The sequence below is a fragment of the Eucyclogobius newberryi genome, unplaced genomic scaffold (assembly GCF_026437365.1).
Source record: "Eucyclogobius newberryi isolate DKJ021-1_F unplaced genomic scaffold, fEucNew1.0.hap1 SCAF_14, whole genome shotgun sequence".
In the NCBI taxonomy this organism is placed as follows: domain Eukaryota; kingdom Metazoa; phylum Chordata; class Actinopteri; order Gobiiformes; family Gobiidae; genus Eucyclogobius; species Eucyclogobius newberryi.
The window spans coordinates 13,299,254-13,321,059 of NW_027315768.1; the positions used below are offsets into that span (position 1 = coordinate 13,299,254).

At 42.3% G+C, this 21,806-nt stretch overlaps 1 protein-coding gene across 1 annotated transcript in view; it reads right to left on the minus strand.

The window, feature by feature from the left end:
* LOC140359260 (sodium-driven chloride bicarbonate exchanger-like) overlaps window positions 1-20,361 on the minus strand; it is a 41,591-nt gene extending 21,230 nt beyond the window's left edge. Inside the window, exons 1-15 of the mRNA XM_072444118.1 lie at window positions 19,651-20,361; window positions 19,029-19,183; window positions 18,787-18,908; window positions 17,928-18,086; window positions 17,724-17,785; window positions 16,636-17,435; window positions 15,185-15,276; window positions 14,991-15,099; window positions 14,725-14,735; window positions 14,385-14,552; window positions 12,000-12,038; window positions 5,250-5,331; window positions 1,706-1,861; window positions 1,493-1,631; window positions 229-389 (exon numbers count right to left, since the gene is read on the minus strand). Of these exons, the coding sequence (XP_072300219.1) occupies window positions 229-389; window positions 1,493-1,631; window positions 1,706-1,861; window positions 5,250-5,331; window positions 12,000-12,038; window positions 14,385-14,552; window positions 14,725-14,735; window positions 14,991-15,099; window positions 15,185-15,276; window positions 16,636-17,435; window positions 17,724-17,785; window positions 17,928-18,086; window positions 18,787-18,908; window positions 19,029-19,183; window positions 19,651-20,297 (2,902 nt within the window). The 5' untranslated portion in view covers window positions 20,298-20,361. The remainder of the gene's footprint in view (window positions 1-228; window positions 390-1,492; window positions 1,632-1,705; window positions 1,862-5,249; window positions 5,332-11,999; window positions 12,039-14,384; window positions 14,553-14,724; window positions 14,736-14,990; window positions 15,100-15,184; window positions 15,277-16,635; window positions 17,436-17,723; window positions 17,786-17,927; window positions 18,087-18,786; window positions 18,909-19,028; window positions 19,184-19,650) is intronic.
* Window positions 20,362-21,806: the final 1,445 nt, after the last annotated feature.

The following is a 21,806-nucleotide window of genomic DNA, read 5'->3' on the forward strand; positions in this document are numbered from 1 at the left end:
GATATAGAGGGCTATTTCTCTAAAAAAATGATAATACTGCAAGCAAACATAAAAACGATTTCCAGTAAGTAACATTTTAACAAATTGTCTGAATGCAACTGATGAGAGTAAACATTGCACTAACTACCACTGACCCTTGTTATAAATACAAACTCTTGTTAAGTCTCTCTATAAGTTGGATAGATGGTTTGGTTGGGGTTCCCCTGGATCTCCTCGTCTCTCATTTACCTGCGATCTCCTCGATGGTGTTGGCCCTCATGTCCAGCAGCACAGTGCCATTGATGATACAACTGCGTAGCTCGAACAGACTGTGCAGGGACAGAGTGGCCACGTAGGGCTTACTCCAGCGCTCTCCTCCATCCTCCACGTCCTCCTCGAACTTGAGCCACCTGCAAAACACAAGTTAGAGCTGCCCAGGCCAGCAGACTCTCAATCATGTCCAAAGTTTAATATATCGGCTTCGGACATAGTTTTTACTTAATTGTATGTTGGTTCTGATATTTAACTGTAAATAAAATATGTTTGCCTTCTGTAGAGATGTATACAGCTTCTGCGCAAAGATTCAGTCATTTCTCTGAAGTTTTTATTGTGCTACAAAGAAAACAATCATGAAAAGCAACATAAGAAACTATGAAATGCTTGCACTTCTTTCTTTGTAAATGTCAAACATCCAGCAACATTTAAAAGTCTGTGCGGTTGCTTTTCTCATCAGCTTTAATTTTGAGTGTCGATCGAAACTGATACACTACTGGAAGTTTTGAGGATCTGCCGATATCCTATACAAACTGTGACTAAAACATAATAAATACTAATACTAATGAATAAAATCAGTGCAAATACAGAATGAAAAATAACAAATACTAATACTAATGAATGAAATCAGTGCAAATACAGAGTGAATGTAATGAGTGAACTTGGCAAAGAAGTTACAGTAGCTTAACCGTCAAAAAAGAACAATCTGATCCATTCTGAAGCTGGACTTGCTGTCTCTCTAAGCACCTCCCCCTTTGTGATGCTTGAACGTAATAGAGGAAATACAGCTCCAGGAAGCAGTAACAGATTGAATTTCTAACGAGAAGGCTCTGATTGGCCAGGCTACAGCACAGTGTCAACATATGAAAGTGTCAACAATGAACTGTTATCTCAATTGGTCTAATTCACATTCCTGGATTTCAGCTTTTTCCCATTCACACCATAAAATGTTACACTATACCAATGGCCCTAATTTTTCAACATTCTGACTCCAACATGCTCGTCAATAAAGTACTGCACTGATGTCGTTCTCCATCCGACCTAATGCCAGTATCATTATTGTCGCTTCTCTCAAAAAAATTCAAAATACTTAATGTAATTGAAACGCTGATACTGACCCCAGCCCTCATCAGCATAAGTGCGCTCACAGCATGACCATTGCATTCAATCCCATTTACAGTGAATACATGTAGGTCACCCGGAGTGTAGGTGCCACTGCAGTAATGACAATGTGCCGTACCGGGCGCTCTCTCTCCAGTCGCCATCCTCTCCATCCTTCACGCAGATCTCATCCATCTCTGTGAAAAGATCATGCGGCGTGTGCTCCTCGTCCTCATCCTCCACGCCCAACAGGAACTGGACTCTCTGTGAGGGCGTGTCTGCAAGCAACAACAACAAAAAAGGATATTTGCACCGGAAAACATAAATAAAAGTGATGGTACTTCCGTGCTACCATAAACAGGAGACTCGCGGCCCTCGACCAGGGTGGGGGCGCGCTCCATGCTGCGTCTCTTGTGGTGCCTGCTGCCATGGTGCCGGTGTCTGCGCTGACTCCTCTGTCTGGTGCTGCCCAGGGGAACGTGCACGCCGATGTAAAGAGTTTTGTGTCCTGTGGAGGTTGTGGAGACAGATGTGAGGGTTTGCCAGTGGTTGAAGATACTGTATAAAGACTAAAGTATTATTGGCTCATGAAGAGAAAAGAGAAAGAATCCTTCCAAGGAGAGAGAGCACAATCCTTATATAAGAAATATGAATATCTATGGGGAGAATGTGTGTTTTTAGACTGTGACCTCCAAATTAGCATGCAAGCAACCTGGGACACTGCTGAGGGTAGTTTGATTAATCAGATTTAGAATTTTAAATGCTGTTAATTTTTCACTCAGAATGTTTTAACGCTGTTTTTCTCAGCTTCAAAATGCAAAATTCAAATATTATAGATTATAATATGCAGAACAACCATTAGCAACTGCTCCAAGAGAGAGAAACTTAGCATTTTGAATCTTTATTTTACACTCTTTATTGAATTTAAATTGTTGAAGTTGAAGGCTTGAAAATCTAGGCATTGAATATTTAAAAGGTGAATTATATTTTTTAAACTAAAGGACTCAAAACAAAAGAAAATAAATCAATGTTTTCTCCAGAGTTTAACATTTGCCAGTATTTAAAATTCTAAATCTGTTGAAACAAACATTTATTTCGCTTACAGTAGAGACCAACAGCACGTTTAATCTATTTTACAGAGCTCACTTGTATATCTGAGTTTAAAATGAAAGCCAGGTGCTCTTTCTCTGATAGTGTTTGTGTTTTGATTGTTGGTGTTCTTCTGTAACTGTGGAATAACCGATGAAGCTCCCCCACAACTACCTCCCACTCCAACTTAAACTGTCAAGAGGAACGGTTCGTGCGGACAGCCGGTCACGGCGTGGGCACACTCACATCCCAAAGCTTTTCCTTCACTACAGCTTTTGTAGACTGCAAAACAGAAATACCTACGTGTTAAAATCACTTGAATTCAGACTATTCCTTCTTTTTGTAAGTGGTGTTTTTACTGCTCAGAAACACCTTGAAAAACATGCATTATTTCTGTGAGCGGGGTCGCCTCTCCACAGAATCATTTATAAAACAGTACGTGGAACTCTGACTAAAAGAGTACGTGGGGACAAAACCCAAACTTGATGTACAGAGAAAAATATTCAGCTTTATAAGACCCTTCTCCCGGATCCCGCCTCATGTCACGCCTTCATTTCACCACGTAAGGACAATGCAAAGTGACTTTTTGGATTTACCTAAACATGAGCCGATACTGAGAGGGTTTGATTGACACGCGGAGACCAGGGGGAGGGGCCCTGTGATGTGTGTGTGGGGTCAGAAGGGTGGACAAGCTGCACTACCGGTCCGTGCCTATGACAGCAGAATATTGATGTTTATTCGCTTGCCTTATACAGCTTGTATGTCCAGCTTCTGCTTAGAGTAAATAAAACAAAATGAGCCTCGTGCATTTCCGTGCATGTGCGCGCAGAGGGTTTCTAAATTATTAAACTTGCTCAAACTGGCTCTTTCTCTCGGAGTGCAGGTCAGCTCCTGAAAACTGGGTACGCAGGGTGCAGAGTAGGACCACACAACCGCACAATCCCTCGTCAAGTGTTTGTTTAATAAAAAAGTTAACACATAACATTACATACAGTTGTCAAATTTGGAACCCATTTTGTACGTACACATGCTTTATAAATGAGACGTGTGACCTGTAACTTGGCCTAATGGCGTCACCTGCTTGTCTCCATGGAGATCGATACATTTAAAGGGGACATATTATCCTAAATCAACTTCAAGGGCTGTATTGTACCCCCAGACTTAACGTTAATGGGAGCCTTTTCCAAGTCACTATTTGGCAACCTTCACGACCTCAACGCTGGCGCTCAGAGGCTGGAGTGGGATGGTGCCAGTCCAGATATGGAGTCTGAACCAAGGACTGATAACTGTGGCATTCAGTGTGATCCTATGTGCGGATCACGTGTTGTGCTGTGCCAGTTTTACGCAGACTGGGACAAGGATTCTGGGTGAATGTGATTTATCCAGTTTCCCACATAGACGTTCCTCTATGAGATGAGCACACTCAAGTTTGTACGGTCCAGTCTGGCCCAGATTGTGCAGGACCACATGTCTAACACCGGAGGTGGAGGTGTCCAGCAAACAGTTGGGTGCATAATGCCGCTGCTCTGTTTACGTGAGTGGGAGAAAAATTTAGCCAAGTGAAATCGGACTATATTAATTATTCTATAACTTATAATGTGTGTTATTTATGCCCATGAATGTTGTTTTATTATGATTGTATCTAGTCCATAGGGATGATAACATTACTCCAGTGCAGTTTTGAAGTTTGTTTGCTACTTTTTAAGTTAAGATTCTGGCCACACAACACCCTCAATTTGCTTCACTGCTTAGTCCAGGGGCAAAATACGGCCTTTAAGAGCCTTTAACTTTGTTAGAACAGTGTTTCCTCATCATTAGTTTACTCAAAGCTGCACTTCCTGCATGTTTGAGTGATCTTGTATTGTCCTGCAGAGGCTTGAGTGCTCAGAAAAAGTCATCAGCCACTTCCCTGTAGTTAGTTTGGATTATTTGACAAATCTAGACTGAGTGATACATAGCCACTTTTCCAAAATAAAAACATATAAATGACAATCCACTGCTTGTTTATCAGATGTGGCTTATCAACAGGAAGTCAGTGTACTCGTTTCCTTTACTAAGCTGTTTTTGATCAATATTACGGTTTACAATGAATTATATAAAATTATGATATACTTAAGTTATAGTTAAATACAAAGAACCAGCCAAAAAGTAAAGCAAAATATGTCTCCTTTCATACCATACTGTGGAACATTTTAGGTAAAGCTAGAACAATTATATACCTTCCTCCAGAGAAGTTACATCTATGTAAAATCATCTTATCTAAAAAGACAAGTTATTTATGGGTTTCAGTTTTCTGTTTATACGTGATATTCTGAGGACTTTTGCCCATTCAAAAACTATAATATTTTGTTTTGAACTGTTGTTGAACTATGGCAGGGGTATCCAAACTTTTTTCACCAAGGGCCGCATTTTGAAACTTAAACGGGGCAGAGGGCCACAAACAACTTGACAATGTCGAATTTGTTGAATGACAAAGTGAATCATTCAAGATTTTGCATTTGATGTAATTGCGATGAGCCTCCACACCTTTAATTATACTTGGAACATTAAAATTAGGCTGGTATAACATCAATATGTCTGAATTTTCCCAATTTCACAATAAAAAGTACCAGTTTTTGTTGTTTGGGCCGACATAGCCGGAAGCCGGAGGGCCAACAAAAATTGGTCTGAGGGCCGCATTTGGCCCCCGGGCCCTAGTTTGGACATGCCTGAATTATGGCAACGGTACAAGATTTTCATCAATCTGAACCTTATGAATACACTGAGCTCCAGTCATTTATTTTTGCAATGTTTTCTTTCTGCTTTACCATCGAGGTCCTCCTGCTCAAAGTTGGTGCCTTGTTGCGATCTCGTCCCTCCTTGGTCCACCACTGCTTCATCCTCACTTCGCTGTAACACAAAACACAGGCAAATAGTGTTACAACTTCATTAATTCTAAATTACAAATGGATATTATACCAATTTATTAGCTGTTCTCTCGCAATCAAGAGCCCGATGAACAAGCACACAGTGTGAATATGCAGTGCGGTTGTCACGGCAACAAATAACACAAAAAGGAAGAGTTGTTATCTTAGTCCAAACGGAGAGTGTTTCATAACAGCAACAACCGTGAGTATGATTTTATTTAATGAGAGCTGCATTCAGCTATTCATGCTAAACCAGAAAGAGTCGTCTCTTAGCAGAAAAACATGACATTTTAAGCCATCTTTCATTACAAACTATGTCTAATTGCCTAAGATTATATTTGTTATAGTCCTCAGCTTGTAAAGTTTATTTTTCTGTTCCTTTAGTCTCATTAGTAGGCCTAAATCAGTATGTTATATTTAGAGAAACACTTGATAAAAATAGATGAGTGCTTCAGTGGATCGGCCGAGTGTAAGGTCAGGTCAGGACTGAAGAAAGAAAAAACCCTGGAAGTCTGAGGCAAGAAAAATCTGAAGCACTCCAACAGCATTAAAAGTGCTGTGCGACAAACGAGCTGTAAAACAGCTGCAGTTCATCCAGAACGCTGCTGCTCGGGTCCTGACTAGAACCAGGAAGTACCATCACATTAGTCCTGTTCTCAGGTCTCTGCACTGGCTCCTGTGGCTCAGAGAAGAGACTTTAAAGCAGCTCTGCTTGTGTACAAGTCTCTCCATGGCCTAGCACCAAAGTACATCTTGGATATGTTAGTGCCATATGAACCATCTCGGACTCTGAAGACCTCAGGGACCGGCCTCCTGCTGGTGCCCAGAGTCAGGACTAAACATGGACCGGCCTCCTGCTGGTGCCAGAGTCAGGACTAAACATGGACCGGCCTCCTGCTGGTGCCCAGAGTCAGGACTAAACATGGACCGGCCTCCTGCTGGTGCCCAGAGTCAGGACTAAACATGGACCGGCCTCCTGCTGGTGCCAGAGTCAGGACTAAACATGGACCGGCCTCCTGCTGGTGCCAGAGTCAGGACTAAACATGGACCGGCTTCCTGCTGGTGCCAGAGTCAGGACTCTAAACATGGACCTGCCTCCTGCTGGTGCCAGAGTCAGGACTAAACATGGACCGGCCTCCTGCTGGTGCCAGAGTCAGGACTAAACATGGACTGGCCTCCTGCTGGTGTCAGAGTCAGGACTAAACATGGACCGGCCTCCTGCTGGTGCCAGAGTCAGGACTAAACATGTGGAATCTGAATTTCAGTTTTATGCAGCTAAAATCTGGAACAGTTTTGTTTAGCTGTGCATATGACTACAAGGATTTTATTTGTAGTCTTCTCTTTTGATTTCTGATTTCAATGCATTTTTTCCCTGTTGTGTGAAGCACTTTGAATTGCCTTGTGTACGAATTGTGCTCCACAAATAAACTTGCCTTGTCTAATGACACAATTCAATACTACGATATCACACCCATTAAAGTCATATTTCCATTTACAAATGTTGAGACTGAGCGATTTCACATACACAACAAACCATTATGTTCCCCACAGACACTCATGTAATAATATCCACCAAACTCAGCTCAAAAAAATAAAAATGATAATCCTTTGAGCTTTTCTGAGATTATAAATTTAAAAAAAAGAATGGCAGACAGACAATGCCATTACTGTCTGTTTGAACGTAGTAGGAGCTTTAAACTGGTACACCAGGGGCTCATAGAAAAGAAGAGCCTGTTATTTAAACCCAGGGTAATTTCCTGAAACGCATCGGGACATTGCGATTAGTGTCAGCCCACAGACAGGAGCAGCATTTTGTGGTGTGAATCTGACGACGATCGCTTATGCAGTCCACAGAGGGAAAAAATAAAAACGGACACGAGAAGAGGAGGTAGAAGGAAACAGCACAACAAAAATGGACTGAAAAATGAAAAACTGCAGATCTATTCTCACCTTTGCGACGTAAACACAAGGCATGATAGTAGCTTTCTAAAGTCATCGCTTCCTGGAATGCCAACACGATATCACAAATCAGCACGGCTTTTCACACATGGAAGTATAATCAAGCACGCTTAAAAGAGCTACTAAATGAGTGGGTTCTTAGCACCTGTATCAAAGAACTGTTTCATGAAGCAGCTATGTTCATGCTAGAAAGAAAATGTTTTGTTTGCATGGGTGAGAAATAGTATGGGCATTTTTGGATTCAATGGGTGCTTGTTTCATTTGAACCGTCAGCCCGTTAGTCTCATGCAGTGGTTTCTATATAGTTCTGTAATCTACTTTGTGCTTTTTTGCCACTTGAAAAAGCAACATGACAGAGAATGAAGTGTCTGGGAAAGTGTCAGGCGTGTCTGATTGGTCAAAAAGAGGTGACCCTGTAACTGCTGCATTAGCTAATACTCAAATACTTCATCTTGTCTCATCTTTTTTCTTATTGAGCTGCTTTTACCCTACAATGCATGATGTAAAGAGCGTTTGTTTTGAATCCATTACAGGCACTTTAAAAGGAACTGTATGTAAGATTTCATGAACTTGACAAGTAAAAACAAGTAATCAACAAGTAAAAATCAAATAGAGCTTTTACTGAAAACAATCCTAAGGCTGACTTATTCTTCATTATAAAAATATTTTACATGATGTCCAATTGTAATTTGGTGTTTTGGTTCTCAAGACAATTATCCAATCGGAAAAGAGAGAGAATGAGCCTCACGAGCCTTCCATTTGGGTTGCCAGTTCCTAAGCCTAAATCTCGTTGGTTTATTTCTACCTAAGCCCAACCTGCAGCTAATCATGACTCAGCGCTAATGCAGCCTGTGAAACACTTGTGTCTCTCTATCTGCAGGTTAAGGCTCAGTGGTGATTCTAGTTCCTTTTTCAAACCAGTGTGAGCACAGGCTGCACACAGTTCCTTTAAAGGTTGAATGGACGATTTTTTTTGGCCCAAATCTGAGTCTTATTTCCTCTTGGCGTGGACTGTCGATTAGTCCTGCCAAGTATCAATCATAAAATGCACCTACCGCTCACCTGCAGCCTCGTGCGGCTCGTCCCCAGGAGAGCAGCTGTTTCCGCGTGTCTAAGCGCATTGATCTATCATAATATAGTTCCCTCAGTGTACGGGACAAAATGAAGACGGAGAAAGACAGTTCGAGCTGACTCAGAAGAAGACGGAAATCTACGGGAGACGAGAGATGCGATGTGATCCGTCGCGCTAATAAAGAAACGCACGTGTGTGTTGTATCAGTCCGCACGGGGGAGTGGCATGCACACTTCCACCTGAGTTCTCAAATCGCCAAAAAATCATCCATTGTGCCTTTAAGTAACTCTTATTCAAACATTGCAATATAGAGGCTATATTGTGTTCATGGATCACATTCTAATGAGCCCTATAGTCTTAAATGGAGGTGCACGGCGGCTGAGAAGTCTAGGGCAGAATGTGCCTTTTAACCATCAAAATTGTCTGATCAAGGGTTTCAAAATGATGAAAAATTAGGACAGAATATTTAAACACTTATTAAAACTTGTTAAATCCTGTATATGCAAATAGCAATATAAATGTAGAAAAAAATGCAGTTGTATCATCTGGACATGTAGATGACGACAACAGAATATACACTTGAGTCTCAACCAAAACATTTACAATTTTAACACATTGTGAGATATTAATTTTTGTCATTATCACCCTTCTATTGTTCCGAGGGACTTAACCTGCACATAAAGGAGACACACAAGTTTTTTCTCATTCTTAATATATGGACAAGAATAAATCTGTACTATATTGGTTTTGAACATTGTATCTTGGGACATATACAGGTCATGTTCATGAAATTTAAAATCTATTCTTCATTCTACATATCCTCCCTTCATCTGAAACTATGACAATCAAATCTTATAAAGCAAAAACAATCGAAGTAAATACAAAGGGCTGTTACTCTTCAGCATGTCAAAGGTCAGTTTCCTTCATTTACAACACTTTAATCCTCTGTCTAATCTCAACAGTCATCAGCCACATGCATGCACTGTTCTCAAGTAAGCCTTCAGTAATCACACGCTTCACACGTTTAGCCTATGTGCTGACAATATGTTAGCATTGCATTGTGGGTGACAAAGAACAAGCACTTATACTAATCTGATACTGGCATGCCTGGAAATACTTTCTTATGAACATAGATAGAGCCATATAAAGCAATAGCTGGACTTTTATGTTGTGAGTAATACGTCAAATAGATTCAAGTGTAAAACTAATTTGACACTGGGACAGACCTATGACAGATGAGGATGGAAACTCAACTCAACAAAGTCACTTAAAGGTCCTACATAGGCAAATATTATATCCACTTTTTAAGCTGTTGGATTTTTAAGTTGTTTTTCTCATCAAAAAACATATCAGTTGAGATTTTTCCATTTACCTATGTGTAAGAAATCCTGCATATATTTGCGGTCCCTCTCTCGGGTTCACCTTGTGAGGTCATTCGGTGGTAAAACTGGAAGTGCTTTTGCATGTTTTGCAGTCCACCTTCGCCAAAGCTCTTCGTTTCAGTTCTCAAATTGTCTTCACAAGTCCATAAAATGTTTCAAGCTTATCTTTAGCTTCAACTGCTTCAGCCTTTACTCTTCGGTGCAGTTCAGTCGCATACACTGAATTAATAGAATCTTTGAGAAAATTCAGATTCAGTTTTGATACAATTAACTAAATGGCTTTCACTCAATCCATTATCTCATGGGAAAGACTAGTTAAGATGATTAAAGAGTACCGGTAAGTATGTTCTCACTGCACGTTTCCCTTGGGTACTTGGGTGTGACAGACAGGCTGCCCCAGCATTGATGGATGAGTTACAGACAACTATTGCTTGGAAACTTTGTGTACAATGTGTAATCCGGTGATCACCCCCTCTGCTGCGTCTCAGACTAAACTCAGACAGAACCACCCAATCAGGTTTGTGTATTTCAGTGCCAAATGGGAAACGGACAATCTTATTGGTCATGAATCATTTTCGAACAGTATCAGATTTGCCCTCCCTCAGATTAACATTTTGATACGGACAGACATGTCTTTGGTTGGCTAATCCATGTGTCAATCATGCCTATCCGAGCTAGGGGAGCTACAACTGGAGAGGCTTGTATTGTATTGTAGTGTTGGAATGTTTTCACTATAAGAGTTTCAGCTTCCTGTTATACGCAACTTTGTGAGGACTAATTGTTAACTGCAATAGCAATGGTCCTAATTTCTCATCATTATAATTCTCAAATGGATATATGTAAATGTCACTAATAATGTGTTGAAAAGGAACATGAACATCCCGAGGGAGTTGTTGTCTACTGTGTCAAAGTATTTGCCTTGGTTCTACTCTGCGGAATACAAACTTGCATGCTAATTAATTATAAATTATGAGTAAAATATTCTGAAAAGCTGGACAGGGGGTTGCACGATGTTGACCAGCGGTTGACCATCCAAGCATTACGCTTATGAAGGGCACAGCCTTTCACAGATGCTCTGATCAGAGGCTCCTGATAATCTCTGCCCACAAACACAGGGCATGGATAAACCAGCTGCATTTATTAAGGAATTGGACCATCTACAACGCATAGTGATTGTTATGTTACTATCAAAATGAATTCACAGTCTTTTCCTGCTATACAAAAGCTTTTAAAGATTGCACAGGCTCTGTACGTAATTAAGCATTTCATCTCTTCTTCTAATCCTAGCCATTAATATATGTTAAATCAGACAAAGGTTTGACATACTGGCTCTGAATCTGACGACACAATTCACATGTTCTGAGGCAATGGATTAGTGAATTGTCTTTTAGCTCTGCACAAAGAGCTCACAGCTAGAATCATGTTAAAGACTGTGAGACTGGCACCACACTAGAGTGCGAGTGGATTCACAGGATGTAGGGCAGACTTGGAACATATCCGTGCAGATGGCTGAGGCAAATGTGGAAGCATCAGTGAAGGCAAAATCATTACATGGGCTTTTTAGTGGCAACAAACACACAATAATAATCCTTTAAATATTTTTTGCGTTAAAAGTTCAATCTCATTCGAGAACACATTAGCGTCCTACAGCTACGTTCAACAGCTTTGACTCAACCTTTTGCCCGAGAGATCAGTCAAATATTATCCAGCTTAAATGATTATTTTTGCCAAACCAGACACATCAAAACATTCCAAATTGTAAAACCATATGGGTAACTAAACTGAAACTACGAAAGCATGTCAAGCCTGGTCTTACCTGATGGTTGTAACCCCAAGGGACCTCCAGCTTGTTGGAATACATCAGCGTTTCCGAGAGCGCGTGTGTGATTTAGCCTGAAAGCTGCATAGTCTACAGGCTGAGCTCTACTTCACACCCGGGCTGACAGACGCAGGAGCCTGCTGGTGCATGGTGACTCAAACCACTGTAATTCGTGATTGAGCATCTCTGGGCAATGCCATCTCCGCTGAGATTACTGCAGTGACATCATCAGGGGGACTCGGCGTCTTATCGCGGTCATTAGAAACGGCACTACTTACTCTGGACGTGCATGTTTGAAGTTGAACTACCACAGATGAATCAGTGGACGTGATGAGTGATGATGCTCAGAGAGACAGTGACAATGGGAGGTGGGGATTAGCAAACTGAGATTGCTTGGAGTGGTTTAAGGTTTAACTTACCATACTATGGCGTTTGACAGAACCAAAGAAGGAAACCGCCTGAAACAGAAGACAAATAAAGGTTGATGTATCTACCCCTCACTTCATGTTTGTCTACTATCATTATCTAAGCATTGTTTAGCCCATAGGCTTTATTGGACAGGACAGTGTAGTGAAATGAGGATGAGAGTGGGAAGGACTTTCAGAAAACAGGTTATGTTCAATAAATATTCTAGAATCCCTATAGACTGAGCTGATGCGGGTGAAAATTCTGTGATTTTAAACCTGGTTTAAGGTTCTCTGTAATTACGGTGCCTATTCACATAAAACTGAAACTGGCACAAAGCTCAACATCTTCTCTGTCAGCATAAATGATCAAAAGTGAAATTGTGTTTTCACAACAGCTGCAGAAAGTGATGACATTATTCACCTCTAAAGTAACAAGCCTAGTATGTTTGTGAAACCAATCCCTAACAAATAATGAGAAGGTTCTTCACTTGTAGATTTCTATTTTGGATATTTCTTTCACAAACTGTATCTCCCATTGTGTTACATAGGCCCCAGTCCACCATCTAAGATTAGGCTTGTTTAAGCAGAGCAAGGCAAAGAAGGCGGATGAAGGACAGTCCTACGACACTTGTTTCGCTGTACTATTGTGAGATCAAGATGAGATCAAGGCGCCTTAAAGCACCTTGCAGGGCTGTACAGCTGGTGAAAAGCAACTGCAGCGCCTTCATGCACTACAAAGCCTAAATTCATGAAGACAGTGCATGACAGCTGATTGGACCCAATCTGTTTTGATCAAAAATGAGACGAACTGCAGTTCCTCCTCCTTTTTCTTCATCTCATCTATCTTCATTTATATCATCACAGATGGTCCAAAGTACAGGCCCAGGCTGTTGTACAATATAGACAGCAAAAGTAATATATGATCTTATTGTGCTTGGTTTCCAAGCATAAACTTTATTGTTAGATCATTGTTTTTTGCTTGGGTTACGTACGTGTCAGTCCGTGGAGTGTGAGGGAGACAGAAACATTCACAACATCTAATTTAGTTTTATTTTGTGCCAACGAGAGATCCATCCTTTCCCAATAACGTGCATGATCTGAGGTCGCCTCTCTGTTCTTGGACTCGAGGAGCATTCAACTTGATTTTAGGAGATTCCCGTCTGTCTCTCCGCCCCTCGGCTTCAGCCGCCTGCTCTCGCCAACATTACAGGTGAAGCTGCTTAAACAAGCCCAGTGTGAAATAATCCAATTCTACAACGTGAACGCAACACATTGTCGCAGCCTGAATAGAATATAGAATTCCAATCAGAACTCGCACACTAACCCCAACAGGTCCTACTATCCAAAACAGAAATGTGTGGGCCCGGGGTACTTGTGTCCCCTTTCTAAAATAAATGAACAGGAAAAGGGTCCAATTCTGGACCCCTAAGACTGTGGGGCCCGGGATAACAGGTCAGTGAGGCCGGCTGAGGCTTCTGAGGTGGATACCTATCTCATTCTTCCAGGTGTTACGCCAAAAAGGTTTTAAAAATAAGTAAACTGGACTAAGCTTGAAGCGTTTTTGCTATCAACTATGGAAAAGTCTTAAAATTGGAGCTCTTGAAAAACGTGTTAAAGAAACAAGTGAACAACAAGAATCATCAGTCTTGTGTGGGAAGCAAAATATCCTCAGCTCTTCATACTTGGTCCTGTTATAACTCTTCTTCCCCATCAATATGATGATCGCAAATAACCATTCCATAAGCTTATATTCAAACACCACAGAAATAGGCTTCTCATTTGTCCAGTTGTCTGGTCTAGTCCAGTCATTGAGTCCTTCTTCAGTTAAAACATTTCTATTTCTCTTAATATTCATACTACAGTCACTATTCACCTCACACTAAGAGGTGGTAAGACTTTTGTAGCCTCAGCTGTTCTGGGGTAGACAAGGCTGCCAATCTGCCCCATTGGCCCTTTCAACCGCCACCGATCCCTCACACACATATTAAACACATATCGCATGCGTATTAGGCCACGTGGGGTAGAGTCAATCTTTAAATCAAATCAAAATGTATTTATAAAGCAGAAATTAATAGATATCCCGAAACAACTTGCTTTTTTGTTTCAGAATTCCTTTGTGACTAAACAAAACACGCTGTGGCAGAAATACAACATACAGACGTTTAAAAGTAGAGCATACATTGATGATCAATTATTCAAATATACAATTCAAAATTGCTGAGCTAATAGTAAACCGCAATCTGTCACAAATAAAGCATTACATCTGGAGAAAGCAGTGGTCAGGCTCTGGCAGGTCCACGCGTCACATTGAACCGCAACAGCCTGGACGCGTAAACTATAATTAAACCAGCAAATTGCGCGCTAACTGCATTCGTTCTGAAAGTCAAATGACATTACCATCGGCAATAGAGGCTCTGTCGGGACGAACAGCTCCTTGCCATCCGCCTCCATGTGTCCCGCAGCGGTGCTTCTCGTGAGGCGTAGCGGGCACGGAGCTGGCGCACAGCGGGCACAGCGCACGCCTCTGTCGGTGTGGTGCGCGCTGATCCTCCGCCGCGGCGCGTCCTCTCACCGGTGCAGCTTCTCTGTGAGCTTAGTGCACTGGTCAGGCTCGAGAGCTTTAGCCTTTGTTACTGACAGAGGTAAAAGGGCTTATGTAATCAACACCAGCGCACAAGACGCATTACAGCGTTTGTTCAGTTGTTTTTGTGGCCATTTTGAACCATTTTGAACTAACCACCTTTACTCCTACAACAAATTCAAGAAATGTAAAACGAAGATTATATCACGAGGTTGTGGTAAGTTGTTAATAGGACTAAGGTGAAATAGGGCTGAAGATGACAATCAACATGTTGTATTTGAGGGGGAAAACTATTACAGTGAGTTTAACGAGCTAACATGTAATGAAAGTGGCTTCTCTGGGGCCAGGCCTTGCCTCCTCAGTACAATTTATTCAATTTTCTAGGTCAATTTAATAACTTAACACGTTTTTCCTTGAGTTACTTGAGGGTGGTTGGTGAAGAAGCTTGGTGTTTCTGTGATGCGCCGCCACCTGCTGTGGAAAGGCCTTCACGCACGCTTTCTGTCGCTCTGTTGCATTCACAGTACGGCTCTTGTTGGACATAAAATATAAGCATCGCATCATATTCATTTTCATTCAGAAATAGGAGTAAACAGAGATGCCCGACCTATTTTACGTGCTGAACATCAAGTAGGTGAGACAAGAGGCCTGTAGCACCAAAGCCACGTCCATATGGCGCTATCTGCTGGTTGTTAAAGGGATTACAGGCTGTACAGAGTCATGTTTTATCTTAATTTATTAGATTATTTTTTTTAATCATACATTTTGAATATTTTATTTAAGTAACATGGCCTTATATGGTTTTAAATATGATGCAGCATTTAAAAGCCATAAGACCACATGCATGATTCCTGTTCAGGTCAACAGGCCTACAGAGAGCGCGGATTAATTGCACAGTTTGATTACACAATTGCCAAACCAATAAATATGATGACGTAGCCTATAGTCTAAACGAGAAAAAAATATTTAACAGCTGGGATAAAGAAGAATTAAAACGGTGGGCTTTCTTAACATCATTTTGACGACAAATGGATTATGCGTGAACTATATTTGGGGGAGAAAAAGTATTCTTAAGTATTACAGTATGAACAGCACCCAAGAGACGCCAGACTACTCAATCAAACACACACACACACACACACACACACACACACAAACAACAAGTAAACCATACACACACAACGCGGGTCAAATCAGCACGAGACATGAGGGCTGGGCCTATACATCACGTTAAAATGAAAATGTTATACTCATTTTGTTAAGACCTATATTTTTTCGTTTACATGCTGCTTCCGCCTGCCCAATGTTTTCGTCCAATCAGAAACGCATAACAAACGCGCACGCCCATTTCTGCCTCCGCCACGCGAGCGAACAAAACAAAACAGGCCCATGCATCTACCATTTAATGTTCAACGTTCTCACCTAACTGGAGGCTGGCAACTACATATAAGATGATATTATAACCTATATTTTCTATATTTTGATAAGGGCATTTCTCGATTTCAAAACGTTTTTATTCTGTTTTACAGCACATTACAGCAGATACAGAGATGTCCACAGCAGCAGCATACAGGCTATGAAAAATAACGCCCAAACTCAAGGAACTAAAGGAGCCTAAGCCTACAGTATAGTTTACACACACGTATCATACAGTTATAACAGAGATAAATAACGCCTTTGGGTGCCTACAGCTTTCATAGAGTACAAAATACAGATTTGCCCATAAAGGAGTAGATATGCTACACAGGAACATCTTATCTCATTGGACTAACAGTTGGCTACTGAACAGAAGAGCGCTATCTGTACATCCATCACTATATGGCCAGATGCTATATACAGTTTATTCATATTTATTACAGTGTTGAGACTCAACGGTGTCGACACAAGACGTCACAGCAGCAGCAGCAGCAGCAGCAGCAGCAGCAGCAGCAGCACTGAGGAGACACACAGAAGTGGAAGAATGTACACTTTGGCCAAGAACCGCGCAGAGCAGCGTCCAGTGCCGTGTTTGTACAGTCTAGATAGGTAGGTAGATAGATAGATGGGTGGATGGATGTTGGTCTTAGCTGTGCGGGTAAAAGCTGTAGTAGCCAATGTCCTTTGTACAGGTTTTGTCGCACTCAGACTTGAGCGGGGACACTGTCTCTGGGACAGGGGTGGCAGACGGTGAGATCCTCCGTCTTTTGGCCTGTTCAAAGATCCCAGAATCACTGGAGTCCATGGATTTAATGGAGGAGGGCGTCTCTATCCAGTTGGACTCGGATATGTCTTTTGGTTTGGGCTCCTCGGAGGCTCCTATGGGAGATCTTTCCGTGGCCACTGAGTCCGCGCCTTCCTCGGACAGGTAGTTGACCCCTCTGCTCAGAGAGTTAGCCGGCCAACAAGAGAAAACTGAGCTGGTCTTGTACTGCGGCGGAGTGCGTCCTCCCCATCCTGAAGGGTCCGCGTAATAACCCAGAGGCCGGTTGGAGCAGCCCGCAGTGGACAGCGGGAGGGCCTTCACTCCGGCCGCTGCGTACGACAGCAAGGTGGCCGCGTTACCGGCAAAATCCGCCGCGTCGTATGCCGAGGCACCGAAGTCCAGTCGGTTGTTGGCAGGGGTGACAAACCAGCGCTGCGGGGGGGTGGCAACAGGGGGCTCCTCGCTTTGCTGCGGGGACAGCAAGCTGTTGCCGAGTGGGACGCTGCGCTCCGTGCCAGGCCCGGCCCCCACGCCAGGGTGAAAACGAGATTTGGCATAAGTGCTGACAAACTGGTCCTGCAGGAAGGAGCTGGGCATGGCGTATCTCGCGCCCGGCACGATCTGTGAACGCGGAGAGTCACCCGGAGACGGAGTGAGGCGGTCGATGTCGCAGCCTGTGTACACCCTGCAAGGACAAACAAACAGCTCAGAGAGCACAAGTACAAAAGTTCATCTAAACACTTTCACCTTCAGCACTGGACTCAGCAGTCCGGAGACAGATTTATCATACACTCGTCCAAATGGACATATAGACTCTAACTGCAGTTAGATGTAGTAGGCCTTTAAGCTACTTTCTATAACACACTATGGCCATGCTCACTAATATTAAGCCTTGTTTTATTTGTTCTTAATTCATTTTCAAAACGTCACCACTTATGACGTGATTTATTGCAAAACAATAAATAAACCTTACGTGTCATAGTTGTCCCGAAATCCCTTGGCAAAAGGGTTGTGGTCAATCTTTAGTTGCGTGATCTGTCAAAGACAACACACCGGTTCATTGACAGTTGAGATTAAATATATGAAACGCATTATTGTTTGACACAATGTAACAATGAAGTTTATTATTACAAACAAATATATAAATGTTCCGTGAGAGTGAACGCGGGGCTCGTACGTCTGTGTTCTGGTACGCCGTCACCGCGATGAACTGCGTCTCGGTGAAGGTGAACGTCTGCACGCGGCCTGGCTGGCTCGTGTCCTCCGTGCCGTCCTCGTTCACTTCCACCACGTGTAGTCGCGGCTGGTACTTGTGCAGAGACTGGAGCACCACCATCTGCAGCACACGCACAAGCGCGAGTTACACCCCGTTTACACAGACACGACACGCAACCTGCAGCAAGCTCATTACGCACGGCGCGCCACACGCGCCACATGCGCCACACGCGCTCCAGGCGCTCCAGGCGCACTAACACTTCTTACACCAGCAAGAATGAGAACAAATGTCCATGAAATGAGTCGTTTTTGTCTTGTGATGATAGCGCTTTATATAAATGAACAAAGACCTGAAGGCAATTCATTTGTCCAACATTTTTGATACGCTTTTACGCACAAGCATCAATTAAAACGAGAAGGATAAAAACGTATATGAATAATCGGCTATACGTTTTAAAACAAAATATACCATTAATGTACATTTAGCTAACGTTAGCATGTTATAATTTTATTTAGGCTTCTAAGCTAACCATTTTTGTAAATTTAGATAGGCTAACTGTTATTGAAAATTGAGATTTAGATTTAGTGAACTAATCATTATTGTAGATTTAACCTAATTTTAGTTCTAAACTGGCACAGTAGCATTTATTTTAAAAGACAAAAGGTTTTTTCATGAGCCTAATCTGTTGCATTTTGACATTTTGCACACCTCACGGCCCGTGCCACAGGTGAATCGTGCAACAACAACAAAAACAACAAAAACACTAGAGACGTTATTGAAAAGGCTAAAGCTTTCTGAAAACAGAGGGCGTTATTTGTACCTGGCCCGTGTTGTTGGAGGCGCCTTTATTATTAGTGAGCTTTAGTTTTCCAAAAGAGATTTCTTGGCGCATCCAGTGAGCGCCGGTGTTTGGTGAGTCTGGATGCATGTAAACTCTGTTCCCTGGAGGAAGAGATAACAGAAAAATATACTGTTATTATAGTTAACATTTTAGTTGAAAATGGAAAGAAAAAGAATACAGTCTAAAATGAACAAAAACATAATATGCCGCTAAATTCCTACCAACGATATTCGTGTCCGCTTTGCCGCACGGGACCCACTTCCCGCCCTGAAAGCGCCAGTGATTTGGATCCGCGAGAATCACGTCCACAAAGATGTTGTAGTGAGCAGTGGGATCCAGGCCCGAGATGTTAAAACTCAAAAAGGGGAACATTCGTCTGCGGGCACAAGAGGAACGAGTTCATTTACAAAAGCAGATTTAAAAAGTAGACTATAATTGATGGCTTACGGTTTTTCAAAAGCCAAATGTGTTTTTACTACTATCAAAATATGATTCCATCTCTCCTTGATAAAAATCCACTCTAAATGTATTTTTATTGATTGTAACAAAAAGATAAATGTTTGATTGTGTTTCAAAACGGAAATAACTGTTTTTGCAATTTAACTTTCAAATACAAACGCACCTGTGAAGTGATTTAAGAGATTTTATATTTTACACCAAACTTTTGGTTATTGTTTAAAAGCACATCTCTAATAATGCTCAACAAAAATAAAATAAAATTAAATTAAATCAGCCTATCCAAACAAAAAACAATGTTGCGCGTATTTGTTCCTTTGCGTTAAAAGTGGAGGTTTAATATCTGGATAAATTCAAACATATAAAAGCATAAAAAGGCGCACTCACCGGCCCTGCTTGGTGATGATCATCTCGGTCTGGTGCCTGTGGAACTTGAGCCACAAGGCCCTGTTGCACAGATAAACCTGCGCCTTGCCGGGCACCAGCCCCTGCGCGGCGGACGAGAACTGGTAAAACGCGCCTCCCTGGTACGCGTGGCCGTACTGCTGCGCGTACGGGTATCCCGCGGCCGGGTAGCCCTGCGACAGGCTGTTGTACGCTCCGTTGGCGATGACCGGGTGGTGGGCCATGTAGCGGCCGGGGCTGCCGATGGAGAAGGCGGGAGGCGCGTGCTGACTGGCGTACGGGAACATGGCACTGGCGGAGACTGGCTGCGGCTGCGTCGGAGAAAAGATGCACCTTTCAGCCGCAGACCCATCGAAGTGAAGAGTGGGAGAGAGTTTTCCCCTCTGGACGTCCCCCGGCGCGTCCTTGGAGTCGGGGAAATTGTCTGCCTCTGACTGATTCGTCATCTCCCTGGAGTTTTTTTTCAGAGGTGAACTTCTTCTCTCCAGGTTGTCACTCGCAGAGAGAAGAGGATGGTCCTGCTGCAGCGGAAGCTCTGATCCATCCGAGCTCGAGAAGGCACTGCCCACATTCATACATTTCTTGGAGAGACCACTCGCTGCTGGTGACAAGCAATTCTCCACCTGCATGGCTCCGGAAGAAGCCACTGTGAGCTGAACCGTACCACCGTCTCTCCCGGTCTCACGCGCGCAAAACGCCCCGCCACGACTTCCAGCGCACGAGGCAAATTAGCCAATTGACACCATCGCGCAATCAGGACGCGTTTTCTCTCCATCACTCTGCCCGCTTTAATGAAACGAGCCACGCCATTGGTTAGCTCAAGGTTATAATTTAATTAGACAGCTCTTAATTAGACCAGCGCTGTGAGCCTTTGTTTATAGCTTGACACGCTTATTTTTAAACCTTTTCTTAATTTATTCCAGCTCAAGAAAAATAAAAGCAATAACGAAAGTGCGTTATTTACCTATTTATTCCTGTTATTTACCTATTCATGCGCCATGAGTGCCAAAGGATGTCCGCGGTAGCAGCCAGGATGTATTATTCACGCACCAAGAATGACAGGCCGTGACAGGCAGTGCATCTGATGCCTTAAAATGTTTGTGATATAGCGTGAAATCATAGCGTCCCTCTGAAGATGTGTTTATCAGTCCCAGGGCTGCTAAATATTTGATTCTGAAGCATGGCACCGGGAGCAGGACACATCTCACACAAGCGCGGGCTATTCTTCTCAGAGTACTTTGTTTGAGATAATTCTTTGCAGATTTGGGGGTGAGAGTGTGGCTAAAATGTGGGAAAATACACAAAAAATAAAGGAATTAAAAGAAAAATGCTTGTTTCTTGCAGATGATTGGAAAATTGTATCTTGCCAGCGTGGGCTATTCCTCTGATTTGAGCTAATACTTTAAAAATTTGGGGGTAAAATGTGTGGGTGAAAATGTGGAAAAAAATACATGAATGCATTATTTTCATTAATAAGAAATCTGTTTCTGTCTTGCAGATGAAGGTGAAATGGCCTGGACGTGGTGCTCTGTGCAGGCTTTAGCTCCACTCTGCGTTCAGCTTTAACAAGGTGATTATGACCAAGGTAACACATGCAGTTCACAGGTAAAGCATTCACCACAGTCTTGTAGGAATGTGTGGCCTTTGGCTACAAAAAGACTGTAAAAAGCCGTTATTGAAATGAAAACGAAATTACTTTTATTTGTTTAACACCTCCTAAATTATGGAGAATTTTGGAGAAGTAATATCTACTTGAAGACATAATATTAAAACAGAAGTGTAAATATATAATAAGTGTGGTATTTTTTTCATGTCTGATTGTTTAGAAACCAATAAAGCCGATGGCCAATAAGCTCTGCCAATATTTTTGGGCTGATATAGGGTCAGTTTAGATCATGTTCCTCAAATTATGTGATTTAAATTGACTACAAATGCACCCACAGCTCTGTTTTACCACAAGCATAAGAGAGCAGCGTAATCCGTTTGTTTGTTTCATGCAGTGCCCTCTTTGCATTGAAGGGTTCAAATAAAGCTTTATGTGTGTTTTTTAGGCAGCAGGTCGGCCAAAGTGTATCAAATATTATTAAAGCTTGTAGTGAATATGGTAAAAGTACAAACATCAGACCAAAATATCGGTC